This window comes from Carya illinoinensis, chromosome 5, assembly GCF_018687715.1.
Source record: "Carya illinoinensis cultivar Pawnee chromosome 5, C.illinoinensisPawnee_v1, whole genome shotgun sequence".
NCBI lineage: Eukaryota > Viridiplantae > Streptophyta > Magnoliopsida > Fagales > Juglandaceae > Carya > Carya illinoinensis.
The window spans coordinates 10,634,458-10,653,202 of NC_056756.1; the positions used below are offsets into that span (position 1 = coordinate 10,634,458).

General features: G+C 33.6%; 2 protein-coding genes across 2 annotated transcripts; both read left to right on the forward strand.

Annotated features, from left to right (window-relative positions):
• Positions 1-2,899: 2,899 nt before the first annotated feature.
• Positions 2,900-5,894, forward strand: LOC122310732 (3-hydroxy-3-methylglutaryl-coenzyme A reductase 1-like). Its single transcript, XM_043124858.1, has 2 exons — positions 2,900-4,569; positions 5,318-5,894. Exons 1-2 carry the CDS (start codon positions 3,064-3,066, stop codon positions 5,558-5,560), a joined length of 1,749 nt encoding a protein of 582 aa, XP_042980792.1. The 5' UTR covers positions 2,900-3,063; the 3' UTR covers positions 5,561-5,894.
• An 8,056-nt stretch (positions 5,895-13,950) lies between these two features.
• Positions 13,951-15,926, forward strand: LOC122311480 (AT-hook motif nuclear-localized protein 25-like). The gene has a single exon (XM_043126047.1). The coding sequence runs from the start codon at positions 14,745-14,747 to the stop codon at positions 15,576-15,578; it is 834 nt and encodes a 277-aa protein (XP_042981981.1). The 5' UTR covers positions 13,951-14,744; the 3' UTR covers positions 15,579-15,926.
• Positions 15,927-18,745: the final 2,819 nt, after the last annotated feature.

Genomic DNA, 18,745 nt, shown 5'->3' on the forward strand with positions numbered 1-18,745 from the left:
GTTCATTTACTGTTAACAGTTTATCTCCTGTGCTGCACATGTTTGTTTCAAGATTCTTTTTTTTTTTATAAATTCTAAATGCTTTAAAACTGATTTAAGTCTATTTTACTATTTGATGTTAGAATTTATATATTTTTTTCTAAAAATATTACATTATTATTCAAAATTTTTTCTTTAATAAAAATAATATTTCTATACACTGGACGAACGTCCCTTGGACGTTGCCCAACTACTAGTATATATATATATATATATCTCGTTACTCTCGTATACTTTGAGTCTTAGAGATTGGATGAGAATTCTAAGAAGTCTTAATCCAAAGTTTTTAACCTGAATTAAATGGGCTAATTCTGATTAGTGAGTTAATGATGATACTTGCACCATGGCTGCATTAATATTGATTTTGATAGATATCTAGTCATAAACCTAACCACAATTACCAACCCTAATTTTGAGGGTACTCATCATATTGATGATCTGTCTCTCTATTACTCCGGTACTAACCCTATATATGTATTAAGGTCCATAACCTCTAAAACAATTATATATACAGTGCAGGGTTGGTATGCAATGAAATGAAATTTATAAAACAAAAATACTTTGACTATAAAAAGATTTTATAGAAAATAAATTTACAAATTGACATATCTTGATAAGATATATTGTATTATAAAATTAATTATAGAGTAAAGAAAATCTAATATATAATATCAAATTATATCAATTTATAAATTTATTTTCCTGACTGTAGCACGACATTGAAAAAATTACCCATTTCAAAAAATAAAAATAAAAACCTTACTTGATGTATCGGGACATGTAATGAATCACGCACAAGATACATCACCTTCAAAGTCAACATCTTAAATGTCATATTCTTTCAAGTTTTGTATGCTTCTCGCATTAATAAATAATAGTGGAACCAACCAACCACTTACATTTCAACAAGGCATTAATTTTTTGTGTGTGGGAAAACTTCAAATATATTCACATGATTATATTTTATTTAACGTGTTATGGATGCAAACCACTTGTTTGACTAGTTTTCAATAAGTGATTCATCAATTAACGCCAACTCTCTCTCTCTCTCTAAGTGCCGTTTAGATAGTAAGTTGAGATGAAATAAGTTAATATGAAAATTGAATAAAATATTATTAAAATATTATTTTTAAAAAATTATTATTGATTTAAAAATTGAAAAAATTAAATTATTTATTATATTTTATATAAAAATTTAAAAAAATTATAACGATAAGATGATATGAAACACTTATTTCACTATCCAAACATGGCCTAGAAGTAAGTAATTAAAATTGTCCATTAATATCATGTACTATTTACCATTTTTTAAATGTCTTTTTTAATTAAAAAAATTTACTTATTTCCAATGTCTCTTTTATATATATATATATATATGATCTACTGATCTCAACGCTTACTGATTTTTATTTTCCTCAAAATTCCAATGACCACCTACTGTTATTTAATATAAAATTTGAAAAAAGAAATCATTAATTTGTGGATATATATAAATATATCAATTATCAATCATGAGGCCGTCAGTAAAAGCCTACAAATAAAAAGAATAAAACCGGATTTATGAAATTTTATATAATCAGAATATTAATGCACATTTCTGCTTTGAATTGATTTTCTGAAGATTATTAAGGGAGTGTCGAAGCTGATCGATCATCTGAACAAATGCATGATATTGGGTATTTTTGTTGTTTTCTTTTATATATGTGTATTTGAAGGTTTTTTTTTTTTTTTTTTCCCTCAATTAATCCCTTGGCTATGTGGACTGTAATAATCGGTTAATTAATGGAACTTACCCTGATCTAAAAGTAGTTGCAAAGAGATTAGGCTACAAATATAGTTTCTACCTCTTAAAGTACTGTTTGGATAGTGAGTTAAAATAAGATAAAAATTAAAAATTAAGTAAAATATTATTTTTATTTGAATATTTGAAAAAATTAAATTATTTATTATATTTTATATAGAAATTTAAAAAAGTTACGATAGATTGAGATCATTTCTAAACCCAAACAGCTCCATAGGCCCCATTTAGATAGTAAAAGTGTTTTATATTATTTCATTATTATAACTTTCTTAAATTTTCACACAAAATATAATAAATAATTTAACTTTTTTAAATCTCAATTTAATTTTTTTAAATCTTAAAATAATAATAATATTAAAAAATAATATTTTAATAATATTTTATTCAATTTTTATGTATAAATATCCTATCTCACCATCTAAACAACCCCTAAATCTACAGATTTCACACCTGCTAGGATCTGGTGAGTAGTTGTAAATGCAACCTGCAAAAAGATAAAAAAGAGTTGAAAATGTAGTTAATTTTTGGACAGAATTTACTGAAAAAAGGAACATTTTCATAATGTTAGTTACATAAATCTTAAAATGTTCAAGTTTTGCTTAATATTTATTATTATAATATAGTTATATATATTTTATATTTATCTATTTTTAAAAAAAGCGGAATATGATTTATGATTTATAAATTGTAAGAATAGGAGAGAGGGAAGAAGACGGAGACAAAAAACGGGGGAGAGAGAGAGAGAGAGAGAGAGAGAGAGAGAGAAGAGAGGGGGATGTGGGGAGACGTGTATAGTAGTAGGTACGAGCTTTGTTTGACTTGTTTAACCAAAATGCCCCTGCACATACCTATTCTACGTTTTACACGCGCCGTTTGTATTACCTGAAAGTCTCATACTCCCCCCAGCTTCCAAGCTATATCCTCGTACGTGTGAGATGTGCTTGTCTGAAAGACAAAATTGCCCACGACGCGAACGCAGACGGAAACGAAGATCTTCCTTCTGTTTATGAACTTGTGAGACCAACTACCCTTAACCTTTTCCTATAAATACGCCTAGTTACACGTTCCTCCGCTCACAGCCAAACAACTCAATAGACACAAACATTAGCACAAACACTGTACAAGCATTCGGAGTCTATCACCTCCTCCTCTTCCTCCGTTGGATTCGCCTCCGGCGTATCCACGGTCGAACTTAGCCAGTCATCATTTCCCCTAGTTTGGTGATGGACATGAGCAGGAGATCTACGAACAAGACGATGGCGCCGGTTAAGCCTATGAAAATGGGACTTGTATACGACGGGAAGGAACCCAAAGCCTCTGACGCTCTGCCACTCCCTCTGTACCTCACCAATGGGGTATTTTTTACCCTCTTCTTCTCGGTGGTTTACTTCTTGCTCTCCCGGTGGCGCGAGAAGATCCGCAACTCCACCCCTCTCCACATCGTCGACCTCTCCGAGATCGTCGCCATCGTTGCCTTCTTCGCCTCATTCATCTACCTCCTCGGATTCTTCGGTATCGATTTCGTCCAGTCCCTTCTTCGTCCTTCCGCCGATGTTTGGGCTGCCGAAGATGATGACGCCGCCGTCACTGCTAACGCCATCGCCCAAAAACATGATGAGGAGGCCATTCTCAAGGAGGACGCTTGCAAAGTCCCTTGCGGCGCTGCACTCGTCGATTCCCCGCCTCGCCAACTCGCCCCGGTGGTGCCACCCCCGACCGAAGAGGACGAGGAGATTATAAAGTCGGTGGTGGAGGGGAAGATGCCGTCGTACTCTCTCGAATCGAAGCTGGGCGATTGCAAGAGGGCGGCGTCGATCCGGCGTGAGGCGCTGCAGAGGATGACGGGCAAGTCGCTGGCTGGGCTCCCACTAGAGAACTTTGACTACGAATCCATCCTAGGTCAGTGCTGCGAGATGCCTATTGGCTACGTTCAGATTCCGGTGGGGATAGCTGGGCCGCTTTTTCTGGATGGGAGGGAGTATATGGTGCCCATGGCCACCACCGAGGGTTGCTTGGTAGCCAGCACCAACAGGGGTTGCAAGGCCATCAACTTGTCTGGTGGGGCGTCCAGCGTGTTGTTAAGGGATGGGATGACCAGGGCTCCTGTTGTCAGGTTTGCCACCGCCCAAAGAGCTGCCCAGTTGAAGTTCTTCTTGGAGGACCCAGAAAACTACGAGACCTTGTCCATGGTCTTCAACAGGTCCAGCAGATTCGGAAGGCTCCAGAGCATCAAATGTGCAATTGCCGGGAAGAACCTCTACATGAGATTCTCTTGCAGCACGGGTGACGCCATGGGGATGAACATGATCTCCAAAGGTGTCCAGAACGTCTTGGATTTCCTCCAGAACGATTTCCCCGACATGGATGTTATTGGTATTTCTGGCAACTTCTGTTCGGACAAGAAGCCTGCTGCAGTGAACTGGATCGAGGGGCGGGGCAAGTCGGTGGTTTGTGAGGCTATCATAAGTGGTGATGTGGTAAGGACGGTCCTCAAAACCAATGTGGAAGCGTTGGTGGAGCTCAACATGCTCAAGAACCTTGCTGGTTCAGCTATGGCTGGAGCTCTGGGAGGTTTCAATGCCCATGCCAGTAACATCGTCTCCGCCGTGTACATAGCCACCGGCCAAGACCCGGCACAGAATGTTGAGAGTTCTCACTGTATCACCATGTTCGAAGCTGTCAATGATGGAAAGGATCTTCACGTCTCCGTCACCATGCCTTCTATTGAGGTAAAAACTCCCATCTTTTTATTCTCGAACTGTCCTTTTCAAACCCTTCGCCCACTCTATTTTACGAAAGCTTAAAGAAAATCCTGATTTCCCACTCTGTTTCACAGACATTTCTGACTTCGCTTTCGAGTGAGAAAATTGTTTTAAGAAACAGAAATATTTTGGGTCCCCAATTAGGGAACCAAAAAATGTCTCGAAAACCCTCCTTTATTTATTTATTTATTTTTATTTTTAAATAAAAATAAATTAAGGAATTATATTTTTAGTGGTGTTATGAATTTTTTAAAAAAAAATATTTAAGATTAAAAATAAATAAATTAAAAAAATAAAATAAAATAAAATAAAAATTTGCCTTTTTTGTTGACAAATTCGGGTTACGAACTGTTTGAGAAAATCCTATTACGATAATATTATTATTGTTTTAAAATTTAAAAAAATTAAAAAAAAAATTAAATTATTTATTATATTTTTTATAGATATTTAAGAAAATTGTAATATAAAATGAAAATTTTAAATTTTAGGTAAAAATTTTAAAGGTCCAAACTATATGGTTGTTTGGATAGGTTGATGAATAGAGATGGTTTTAGGTAAAAATTAAATAAATTATTATTAAAATATTATTATTTTATTATATTAAAAAAATGAAATTGAAAAAGTTTAATTTTTCTTTATGTTTTGTGTGGTAAATATAGTTTTTCTATCCAAACTAATCCCTAAATCTCATATGGCCCTACTTTTCTCTTTCCAGGTCGGTACCGTTGGAGGGGGTACTCAGCTTGCTTCTCAGTCAGCTTGCTTGAACCTGCTCGGGGTGAAGGGTGCAAACAGAGAGGCAGCAGGATCGAATGCAAGGCTGCTGGCCACCATCGTAGCTGGTTCTGTTTTAGCAGGGGAGCTCTCCCTCATGTCTGCTCTGGCAGCTGGACAGCTTGTTAGGAGCCACATGAAGTACAATAGGTCGAGCAAAGATGTTTCCAAGATCTCCTCTTAAGGGAACGGAAGTAAGAATATACCCCCATACGTAAGTATGGAAGTTCAAGCCCCATAAATCCTGTTAACTTGCAAAATTAACATTGTCGCAGATCAACTGTCAATTAGGCATGGACACAGATGTTAATTTGAGCAACATAATAATACTAGGCAGACTCATAAAGGAAAACAGTTCGTTTGTATCCGTTCATGTTTTTTTCTTTTTTATTAATATCGTACTCCCCTCTTCCCCTTTCTTCTCTCTCTCAAGCCACCCTTTTCTCTTTGTTAATCCAAGTCATGTAAGAAGTACCTGCAAATTGTGTGATATAAAGGAAAGGTTTACTATCGTTTAATTCTTTGAATATTTTAGTCTTCTGTTTTACCTAGTTTCTTCTTCTACAGTAACTTCGTCAATTTGCAGGTGGAATGTGATCTTCTGAAAGGTTGTCACTGACACATATGAAGCTGTCATGCTTATGAAACTAAATCATTCTTTCAAACTAAATAAATTGTTTGGGTTTTTTTAAATTTAAACCAAAAATATCTTTATCCTTTTAAAAAAGAAAATCTATCTAATTATTTACCGCCAAAACTTATGTGGATTAAAAAAAAAATCAAATCAGGTCAAATTTCTTTGCAAGCACAAAGAAAAGCTTGATAAGTTATCATTTCAGGAGTCCACGTACAAATTTTTGTAGTTTTCTCTTGTGGGGTCTGGCAAATTTCTCAGTTGCTTTATTATAGTTTACAGATCCTGCAAACGTATCATAGTTGCATTTAATCCCTCCTTTATTTATAGAGATGAGGTGAGGTAAATTAAAATTAAAATTTAAAATTAAATAAAATATTATTAAAATATATTATTTTATTTTAAAATTTAAAAAAAATTAAATTATTTATTTTATTTTATATAAAAATTTTAAAAAATTATAATAATTTAATTAGATTAAATGTGATGAGATAATTTTTTTTTATGAAAACTAACGAAATCAATGTTCATGTCAATGGCGTTCACGTTTGTCTCCAAAGCGACCGACCCGAGTAAAAAATGTTTATACTGGATTTTTGATAAGAAAAGGAAAAAACAAAAAACCATTCTGCAGCTACTGATTTAGAGTGGCGAAAAGGATAAATTTTGTGCAAATCAAATTTACAGTGATACTGATTTGTGAATTGACTTTGTGCAGGAAAGATGGATCCTGAACTACTCATCGGTGTATGGGTCCAGATGTTAAATCAGGAAGCAGGTGAGCCTCAATATTTATAGGAAAAATAAATTTACAATTATAATTATATATTAATTTATATATCAATATGATGTGATTTATTAAAAAGTAAATTTTATTAAAAATAATTTTAATTTAAATTTTAAGTACGAATAAATCAGTATTAATATACAGACTAATGTGAGACTGTATTTATATGTAGCAAAACTCATATTTATAAAAGAAAATAATACTCCTAATGTTTTACTATTTAGGTATTTTTATTTTTTTGTTATTTGAATTTGTATTAAAAATATTAGAATATAATTTTTTTATATAATTTTAAAAAATAAATTCAGTTAATTATGTAATTTAACTTATCAATTTTTATAAAATTAAATTTATTTTTAATTAAATTAAGTAATTATATTAATTGATTGAATTTATTTATTTATATATTATTTTTAGAAATTTAAATTTAAATTTAAGTAGTAAAAAAATAATTAAATAATAAAAAGTGAATAAAAGAAGTGCAGAAGTATTTTACCTACTTCCCGAAATGCATGGCAAAATCAAAAGAAAGATATCGGTAAACAAATAAATAATTTGTGCATCATGGCTTAAATGTCACTGATAACTGCAGCCTGCAGGATAGTCGACTGAATCAGAATCAAAGAAGGTGGCTCACAGCTCACTGGCTTGCATCATTTCAGATCTCCGAGCACTGGCAAACAATGTCTACTCATATTTTAACTATTTTTTACTAAAATGATATGTATTGTAATGGTCAAAATTTGAAGAAAAATGTTTCTGACAGTTGTCTGGTACAAGTGAACAGTAACCGGCGCCATTTAATAAAACCTTTCATTTTTTTTCCTTCTTCTCTCTCTCCCTCTTCATTTCATTCACTCTTACACCATTCACATTAGTTTATACATATGTATATACAAAATCACATATTTTAGAGATCTAATTTATCATACAAGTAAAACTTTCATATTAACTTATATAAATTTGAGACAAAATAATAATAAAATATTATCATTTTATTATTTTTATTTTTTTTAATAGGATTTGATCTTCAAATATGTAAAATATTTGAATAAAATATTTTTTTGGGAATAGATGAGTAAAATATGTAGTAAAATATATAAAGGTAAAATATGTAGAAAGAGAGTGAGAGGAGAGAAAAAAAAATGAATAAAATATATTTTAGACAGTGAATAGTAGATATTCAAATATGTAAAAATACTGTTTATAACTATGCAAATATTTGAAGATGCATAATTCAACGTAGATAAATTTAAGCTCATATTATGCAAATACGATTTTGTATATGTATATACATATATCAATGTAGATGTTTTTAGCCGTTTCATGGGTCATCTCCTATACCGCATCACCTTCTCTCCCATAGCATCTGTCATAGCATTCATGTCTTGTTAGCTTTTTTTTGAACATTAACAAATCAAAAAATCAACAAAAGATAGTGTCAATAAATTCCTTATAGGGTCGCAATCTTTAAAACAAATACCAAATCTGAAGTTGTTGCAACCAACAAGGATTATTTATGGAGGTTTCGTGAATGGTGCAAATTGCAAGGAATTGGCTTCTCAAACCGATGTTGATCGCTTTTTGGTTGGGGAGCTTCTCTTAAGCGAGAGTTCATTGACATTATCAAGTTTGCCTAAATTTAAAAAAGTGTCTAAGCTTTGTACAGGGTATGAGTGGGTGAGATCCTCGAACTTTCAAATGGGAAGATGTAAATCTATGTGACGAAATTTTAAAATTACTTTTTTTTTTGAAGAAGTTATGTTTGTATCTAAATCAGCATCATCGACTAGATAATATTTATGAATCCAAACTCTACAAACAAATCGATAATACTCTAGATCACTCTCATATAGCTAGGATTAATTCAATTCTATTATCGTTTCATTGTCCTCTGATCCTGGTTTGAATTTGGAAGCCAGTGGTGGTGGCTACAGCAGCAGCCGAGATGACGCATCGGAGGCTCGATTTCTTCTCTCTTTATCCGTGGTTTTCTTTCTTTATTTTTTTTTTATCCTTTTGTCCTTATTTTGTTTTAATTCCCTCTCCGTACAATCCGATTACACCCTACAGCTTGCATATCTCGATTGTACCTAGCAAAACTGAAATTTCAATAGTCTACTTTACAGCTACAGGAAAATTAAATAATTTTTCAATTTGACCTGAAATTATTCATTTTTAAAATAATATTTTACTATATAATTAGGTGAGAAAAAAATAGTTGAGAAACAATATTTTTAAATAACAATTAAATTATTAATTAAAATATAGAATGTATTACAAAATATATAATTTTTTTTAAAAAATTATTATTAAAATATCAAATATTATATTATTATTTTAACTTTAGATAGTTCAATGTAAATTAATATCTTCAATAGTCAAAACCTCAACTTTTAATTAAATTTTAGACTTGGCAATAGTTAAATGGTCTAAGAAAGAGTAGTACCGATCCTATGTTGCCAATAATAAATAGAAATCACCAATTTAATGACCAATATAATTACTTCATCTTCTCTCCTACTTTTATATAGTGGTTTAGGAAAATGTCTAATTTTCATAAACATATATGACTAACAGCTCGATCCATACCTATCCATTGGGGACAACAACAATAAATGTAATGAAGTAATATGTCTACATGCAGTTGGAACATCAGTTTTCACATATATAAATATATTCAAGGATGGAAACTATTTAACCACAAAAATAAAGATTTGATGTGTAAGTTAGATTATAAAATTATTTTTATTATAAAATAAATTAAAAAAAAATCCCATAAATCTATATCAGTGTGTGAATATACTTTATATAAGTTTTTTTTTTTTTGTATGTAACATTTATCTTTAAGGATTAGTGCAGCTGGAAACATCTCTGCCGATACTGCATCCATCTTCAACGTGTAATGGGATTGAGAAAAGCACGGGCGTTCTAGTCAACCTGTTAATTAAGACCCCACTCAATAAATATATATAAAGAATGAAAGGGGTCACTCTCAGTTTATTGCCTTACGTTAGATCAGCCAAGTCAAGTTTTTACACCTAGCCAATGTTATTAATGTAACCAAAGTGGTTGTACATGGACCATCTAGTTCTGCAGTGTGAACATGTATATGCATTTTGCAATATGCTTGAAATAAATGGCCATCTGAAGTCGACAGATTATAGTCAACATTTTTATTTTTGTGCAGCACTTTATACATGTTGGGGCAATATCCTCTGTGAAAGTGGTACTGACAATTGAGGAAAGTGGTGACAATTTGCAGGTTTATCTGACTAATTTTGGTTATCATCATCACTTGTCACTGGTCCACCTTGTTATTATTATCCATGGAATTTACACGAACATCGATCCTATCCGGGATTTGTACGTACTCATGTCGGTCTGGCATGTCACAGATACCACGTTGAATGTAAAGTTCATGAGACCTCTACGTACGCGTATCTCATGACAGAGAGCCTGCGTACGTACGCCCGAAAATGCATGCAGGGTGGTGGGTTTAATTGTTAGTACAACAACTTCTGATCTGATTTTGATCAATTGAATGGTACCCAAAAATCGAATGACCTACTCATGTCTAAGCTGCCAGGAGTATCTGCCAGTCTAATATGCGTGCCTCTTCGCCCAGCTGCAAGAATAATATTAATTATTCTTGGACATGATGATGAGTTGGCTTACAGTTGGTGCATGCCCGTTTACTATTATTATTTTTCCTTGTTATTCTGATCTGGTTTTGTCCGTTCAGATTGATCAACCTCAAGCTAGCTGTAGCCTGTTTTATATCTAATATATATATGCCTTTGGATTGTTTTTTTTTCCCGTTAATAATTAGGTCATGTGTCACGAAATATAATATTAGAATCTGAATGTTATTTTCTTGACTAGCAAAATGGAATTCTTTAAACTAAATACTATTCTATATGTTTTAGGCAGCTGTAAATGACAAGTACCCAGTCGATGCCTAGCTCTATATATATATGATATATCCCGGACGTTAACGCATAGAAACATTCAAACGTCGGCGGTCGCAGAGAGAGAGAGAGAGAGAGAGAGAGATTAACATTTTAATTAATTAGACATCATGTACGTAGATTAGATCTAATACATGACATCGATGATCATGACCAATTAACATTGCATTTTTTTTTTCATACTTTAAGGTGCCTAATGTACCTTTACATCATGTTTTATAGTGTGTACGTACATTGAATATTGAAAATAAATAATTATAGGATATATAAAAATGTATTTGTTAAAAAAATAAAAGATTAAATAACTTTGTCTTGATCTCAAGCCCGATCGAGGGACTCAATCGACTTCCTTTTATTTTGCAAAGTAGCCGAAGGGATTATTAAATAAATTATATATATGTACTGATGGATGTTGGAATAAGAAGCTAGGAAGACAAGACCATCAACTAAGCATGCAAGCACATGGTCCTTTTTTATTTTTATTTTTTTCCCTTGACCAAAAAGGCAAGGCCAAGTTCTTCTTCAAGGTATGTCTAGTCATGTCTTGATTCTAATCTCAAAAGGACTATAGGCATAAATTTTAGAGAAATGATATTTGCAATACTAGAATATGTAAGTCTCATATACTCTTTTTGAAAAAAAAAAAAGTAAATATATATGGGACTCTTACGAAAAAATTATTTTTTTTAATATTAGACCTTACTTTTTTTTAAAAATGAGTACACGAGATTTACATATTCTAAAACTGTACGTAATATTACTCTAAAATTTAACATTTTTTTTCCATGATCGTGTTCACAAAGACTTAAATCTAGCGAGCTAGGACCTCTCATTTATCAAAATAATTCCTTATTAGCATCACCCATATCGACTCCCATCATCATGATTTCCGCCCCCCTTAGTTAATTAGCATGAATTCACATGCAATTTGATGAAGTTTGTATCCTTGGCGGTCAAGTCAATATAATAAGACCTTCATGTCATCATCATCATTACGAGCATGAATTTTAATTAATTTAAATTAATCATATCATGACCCAATATTAAAGTTCCCACTTGTTCAAAAGATTCTTCATTTTCAAGCATGACTATGGAAAGGTTGGAAAAAAGATCAAAAGAAGATAAAATTGCACCACTCCTAATTAATATACTTATATTAATGGCAGTATATTCTTTCGAGGTCCTGATCCCCCTCATAACATTTATATATAAGAATTTCTATGGGAACTTTTATCGAATGTATGACTATTTATTTAAAAAGAAAAAGTAAAATTCAATAAATTGTCCTCATGTTTATGTATTGTTAAGAAGAAATTCAGACATTTGCATGGCCGAGCAACTACGGACGAACCTACTATATGCTGATCGGCATATATAATGCGGCCCATCCCACATTGGGAACCTAATCCAAGCTAGAGCCCAACCCGACAGGCACTCCTTCAGGCTTCAAATGCTCAAAGTACTGCTCGTCCCCAGAAACATATTCACACAACGATTTTATAGCCGCCAGCTGTACGTACAACTGGATTAGCTTCAGGAGGGAAACAAAGAAAATGGTAAGGAAAGAAAAATAAAACAATAAAGGAAAATAAATAAATAAATAAAAGAGCTTCAAGAGCACGGCTAGATCATCATCAAACTCGATCGTTTTCAATTATTATTTTTGTCCACAAAGTAGGAAAGATATGCCTCCACTTATTATAAATATGATGAGAAAAAAAAAAAGAAAAAGAAAAAACCTAGTAAAGGTGCTAAATAAAGTCTTTAAAAAGAACATAAAATACCGAAGTGGTGGGGATACTTTTTTGGGTGGCTCAAGAAAAAGGTGGCTGAAGAAATTGAAAAAGAAAATGATAATCATTCTCGGGGAGACCTACTCATATTGGATAGCATGTGATTCTCTTGATCTTTAATCAGAAGCGAACCAACCAACAACCAACCAGAAGACGAGTTTCAAGTTTCATATGCGGGATTTAGAATGGAACTGTGAGGATAGTACTTATAATTAAGACAACCTCTTTTCTAAAGGTTGTTTTGTCTCAATTTTATATCGACATTGAAAATGATTGTTAGATATTAAATATTTAGGGTATGCGCGCAGTATGTGGTTTTAAGAATGAAACCATAGAATTAGAACTCTTGAAGTTTATGGAATTGGAAGCTGATCAAACTGAGTGGACACCACTTGTTTAAAGTAGTGGATCAGGGAAGAAAGGGGAAAAGGAAACAGGAGTACTACTCGTAGAAAACGTGAAGGAAATGACCAACTATTTTGTAGTACTTCATGTGATGATTATGCAGCGATAGAAAAACAAAGAATAATTGCAGCTAGCCTTAAAAATGAGTTAATTTAGACTGCATGATCATACACAGATAATACTACTTAATTGATAATTAAGGTCCTTTTAATGCTTTGCCTGAGACATTTTCTGCCACTATAAGTTGAGGCCGGAGTTTCTACATGTAAGAGATAGATCTTTGATCCTAAATTTATGAGGATGGGGGTTAATTTGATGGAAGAAATTGTTGGGGTTTTTGAGTTTATGATCAGTTGAATGTTAATGTGGGGGGAGGGGGGATATCTGCAACAGTACTATGTTAAAACATTATGATCTTGATTCAACGGCTGATCAAGTCCGGCCTTGATAACTTTATATCAACCATTCACTTTTATGATATATAGTTTACCACATCGATAACACACTCACTTAAATAAGAGTCATAATTGCAGTACTAGTACGTCTATGCTAAGCGCGAGCTAGCTTCTTCTTCTAATTCTTTTTGTTTTTTTTTTAAAGATCATCTCCGTTTCGCTTAAAAAAAATCGAGTATTTGATAGTTATGTATATATAGGTATAACCTATCTACACTCGTGATCACCAAGGATACAGGAAGTGGCAATCTCCAACATCAACTCATGTAATACTGAATTTGAGGGCATATCTGCCCACATCATTAATGTTGAAGGCATAGGTACATGACGATAATATATATAGCGGCTCATGAAGATAGAGACTCACGCGTGACTCAAATGGTGCATGAGGAGACTATCGTACGTGCCACTTTCCCAAATCTTGTAGCTGGATGGCCTATATATATATATATATATATAGTTCCAAAGGTGGTCATGTATTTGTAGTGTAGAATGAAGATGTGATATCCTAAATTTATACAATGGATCTTCATCGTTCCTAAGATCGGGACATTAACAACAAAAAAACTGAAATAAATTACCGCCAAGGATAGGAGCTGCAAGGAGGGAAGAAGCTGAGAGGCGGAAGAGGTAGGAGAACGCGCCTCTCCGGTTAAGCAACTTTGAAGGATACAAGTTCAGAGGTATTTTTTTTTGTTTTTTGTTTTTTTTTGGAAGAAAGCTACTGCATGTAGAGGGAGAGTGACTGACAATCTGGTTCAGGTGCATGTCTTTACCAGTTATATGTATATATGCATAAAAATAAAATACACAATGCTTAATTAGAAAAAGAAACAAATAGACCATGAAGTTCTTTTACGAATAAGAGTAAAATAGATACCTTTATTTATTAGCCTTTAGTTCCTGTAAAGTTCTGAAGCTGGGTAGGGAAGCACCCATAAGTGGACTGGCCTATAATTTCTTGGTGCATGTCTAATAGCTTCCGAGATCTGAATATTGATATTCTTTTCTCCATTGCCCTATTTCACTAGGAATTGATCGAAATAGTCCGGAAACCTGGATCAAATTAGCTTGTTTATCTAAGAAATGGAAGCGAAAAATGGACAACTCTTCTAATTATTCTACTTTTAGGGCTTGTGTTCTAAATCTTCCATCTTTTTATAGTCAGATCGTAGAAGAATTGGTAGCTCCAAAATTTATAATGCGTTGATCTGAGTCGATGATCCCGTACCATCATCGACTTCTTTTCACCTCAGAATTAGCATATAGCTAGCTTGGTGGCGAGAATCTGTGAGCTTTTAGGGAGAGAGAGAGATTGCCCAGATGTCCGGCTTGGAACCACGTCAAGATTCTCGCTATGTCCAACAGCTCCTGGGACCAGAGCTCCACCTCCAAAGATCATCACAGACAACAGCTCCTGGGACCAGGTCTCTAGACAAAGAGCAAAGAGCGCCGGATGTCCCCAATACAGGTACTTCAGGAGCAACCTCCAGTCGCAGGCCTCGAGGACGTCCTCCCGGTTCCAAGAACAAGCCTAAGCCACCAATATTCATAACCCAAGACAGTCCAAGTGCTCTGAGATCCCATGTCTTAGAAGTCTCTGCGGGTTCAGACATAGTCGAGTCAGTGTCAGACTACGCCAGGCGCCGCGCCCGGGGAGTTTGCATCCTTAGTAGCAGTGGGGCTGTCACCAATGTAACCTTGCGCCAGCCATCAGCAGCAACTCAAGGCGGTAGTGTCGTAACATTACACGGGAGATTAGAGATTTTGTCTCTAACGGGGACAGCGCTGCCGCCTCCAGCTCCGCCGGGAGCTGGTGGCTTGACAATATTTTTGGCAGGTGGGCAGGGACAGGTCGTAGGAGGGAGTGTGGTGCCGCCACTGATGGCTTCAGGTCCTGTGCTGTTGATGGTGGCATCATTTGCAAATGCAGTGTATGATAGGTTACCATTGCAGGATCAGGAAGAGTCGCCGGTGCAGGTGCAGCCCGCAACCTCACAATCTTCGGGAGTGACCGGCAGGGCTGGGCAATTGGGAGATGGGGGAGGCGGCGGCGGTGTTCCTTTTTACAACTTGGGCGTGAACATGGGAAATTATACTTTCCCTGGTGATCATGCGTTTGGTTGGAGTGGCAATGCAGCCAGGCCTCCAATCTAGTATTAATCTCGATCTTCTTATCAAAGCGTGTTGGAGACAAGAGAGAATGATATCGAACAAGATCATGAAGATCATAGTGATGTGCTCATGTGAATCTTGTAATACATATAATATTAGATCAGGAGTACTTGACCGGCCTGCCTGAAGTACGACGTATCCTCCATTTCAGTAAGTCGATCCGTTAATTTAACGTACAAAAATTCATGTGATTTATCTGTTTTCTTTTCTTCAATTGTTCAAGAATTTCCCGTTATTTTTTTCTTTGTTTTATAAAAATTCGGCTGTAAATTTGACCGATGCATGCATATTTCAATTCATTATATAATGTTATAGGATAATTTTATTCTATTCCATGATCATGATCTCATGAATCTTGACACACTTGGTGATCGGGATATAATTATATTCTCACCGAAAAGGGCAATATTGGAGGGTAAACCCAAAATATATAATATATTTTCCTAATAATGGTTTGTTTTTTCTTTTTTAATATTAATACTCAGTCTTTAGAATTTCCGATGTTGTAACCGCTTTACTCTGTTATATAAGATATTCAATCGATCCTTCAAAATAACTAATAAGTACAGATTTATCAATAAAAATTAGGGTTAAAAAGTTAAGAGCATATAACTCAGATGGCATGAGACCCAACTTCCATAAGAGAGGTCTTGGGTTCAATCCCCATCTCCAAATCTCTCAATATCAAAAAAAAAAAAAAAAAAAGTTTTAAAAAACATCATATATATTATAGATAATTCCTTAGAATTAGATATATATGTTTGAATTTCGGCTTTTCTTATTCACAGCTTCTTCGTGTTGAGGGATGACACATGTAAGCCAATATATGCATTTCTTCGCACACACATATATGTATGTATACGCAGATCGAAATATATGGAAGAAAAAAATATTTTAAAATGCTAGTTAGAAAACAAGCTAGCACATGCATGAAAACTTGTTTGTGTGATAATTATAATTTTTCACGGTTTTTTTCTTTTATTATATTTTACTTTTTTGAATGAAAATGGTAGTGCGTATAATATAGATGAGAAAGCTACGTAGATAGAGGTGTATATATATATATTTTTTATGAATACAATTAATATTTCATTTTTTTAATATAATATATAGCTCCGAGTAATCCGTGTACGATTCACAATTAATATTTCCTTTTTTAAAAATAATATATAGCTCCGAGTAATCCGTGTACGTGCGCGCGTTTGATATATCTTCTATATATAAAAAGTGTGTATGAAACGGAAAATCTTGTTTTAACGGTTTTTCTTGTTTTTCCGTTAAAGTTAACACCGTTTGTTTTAACGGTTTGGCACATAAAATGAAGACATAAATGTTGAGAGAGATAGCATTCAATATTGTTATATGATTTATTAATCTCAATAATTATAATACTTAATAGTTTATATAATAATAAGTAATTAAAGATTAGTTATTATATTTTTCTCTTTCTCCTTAACATATACACGTATTAGGTGTATAAGATGTGAATCCCTAAATATAATATACATATATTATACGTTTCATTAACTCGGATTATTGAGTATTCCAAATTTAAAAATCTCATATAATATATAATACAAGTGTGTTTAATCAAGTGTTTTTTTTCCCCATGGTAGTAGGACGTAGCTTCCGCTAAGTCATATTCCATACGTAGGCTTGCTATGATAGGCACGTGACAAAGGCCGTGATTCTTGAGCTAATCAAGAAAGAGTAAATTCGGCCAACAATTTCAAAATATATTTTATGATTTATATATATGCTATATATAGAAAATATTATACCAAAAATTTTATAAAAAGATTATGTTTTAACTTTGTGTTGTCCCTGATTGACTCAACCAACAGCAAAATAAGAATTTCAATGTTGTCTCTATTGATTGTCTACAAGATGACATAAATTGATGAATTATAATACAAACATCAAACGACACATATTTTAAACTACCGTTTGTGTTAGACTTTTATTAAATTTTTCGCATACATCTTTGCTAAAATTATAGATGTTATAAACATGTATTGGATTATATGATATTTTGAACTAATTTTTTTATTTTCTCCAATATGCCTTAAATTATTAAGTGACATCAATAATTTTTATAAAATATATATTATTTTTTACAAATAATCATTTCATAAAATTAGATAAACGTGCTTTGCACGTTACTCCCACCTAGTATATATATATATATATATATATATTTAGGTTTTGAAATCATATGAGTTTTGCTACATATAAGTACAGTCGCGCACTAATCTGTGTACCAACAGTATTGATTTATTCATACTTAAAATTTAAATTAACACTATTTTCAATAAAATTTACTTTTTGACTAATCACATCATATTGATGCACAGATTAGTGCACAATTATACTTACAACTATATTTTTCCAAATCATATATATGTTTCGACTGGCTGAGAAATCAACCAAATTTTAAGTTTGTGACGAGACAGCAAATGAGCAAATCCTAATCAGTTCTTCTACAGGCAGGGGAGTTGGCACAGGATTGGCGCACGAATCACTTATTATGCCACGTGAACTGCAAATAATATAAGTAAAGAAACAAAAAAAGAAAAAAAAAGGTAAGATGAAGCATGGGAATTGAACTGGAACTCGAAAACACGAACAGAGCCTTCATCGTTCCCTGTCCGCTTGTCTCCCTCAATCACGTTCCTCCACGACTCGTTCCTCGGCTAGGCTACGCTGCACTCCTCCACCACCCATCCCACCGTCATAAGATTTTTCAAATCTACCTCTACCAGTCGTTTGCGTCGGAGTCATCTCTAGGATTGAATAGACACAATACTTCAATGGGATTAGGAGTTGAAATTGGATTCCAAATTAGAAGAGTTTTCAACTGGGTTTTTTAGTTTCATCTTGGAAAATGATTTAGGCTGGCCCGATTTTGATTTAACGAGATCTAACAAAACAGGTGTAGTATTCAAGTCTTGGTTACTGGGAGTTTTAGGAGACGGGATCAAAAGCGGAGGCTCGGAAGCCATTGATCAGAAACCTCTCGAGTAGCAAAGTGTCAACAATCAACAAATTCATGAAATACCCAGCTAGCGACTGCAATCAAATGCAATAGAAATTTATGAAAATGCGCAAAACCTAGAACCAAAACAAGTTGTGTATGTATGGGAAATTGA

Excerpts from the sequence above, each read along its gene's own strand:
- LOC122310732 (XM_043124858.1), top strand. The coding sequence starts at position 3,064 with ATGGACATGAGCAGGAGATCTACGAACAAGACGATGGCGCCGGTTAAG. Across the intron at positions 4,570-5,317 it reads TCACCATGCCTTCTATTGAG|GTCGGTACCGTTGGAGGGGG; the intron begins GTAAAAACTCCC and ends TTCTCTTTCCAG.
- LOC122311480 (XM_043126047.1), top strand. The coding sequence starts at position 14,745 with ATGTCCGGCTTGGAACCACGTCAAGATTCTCGCTATGTCCAACAGCTC.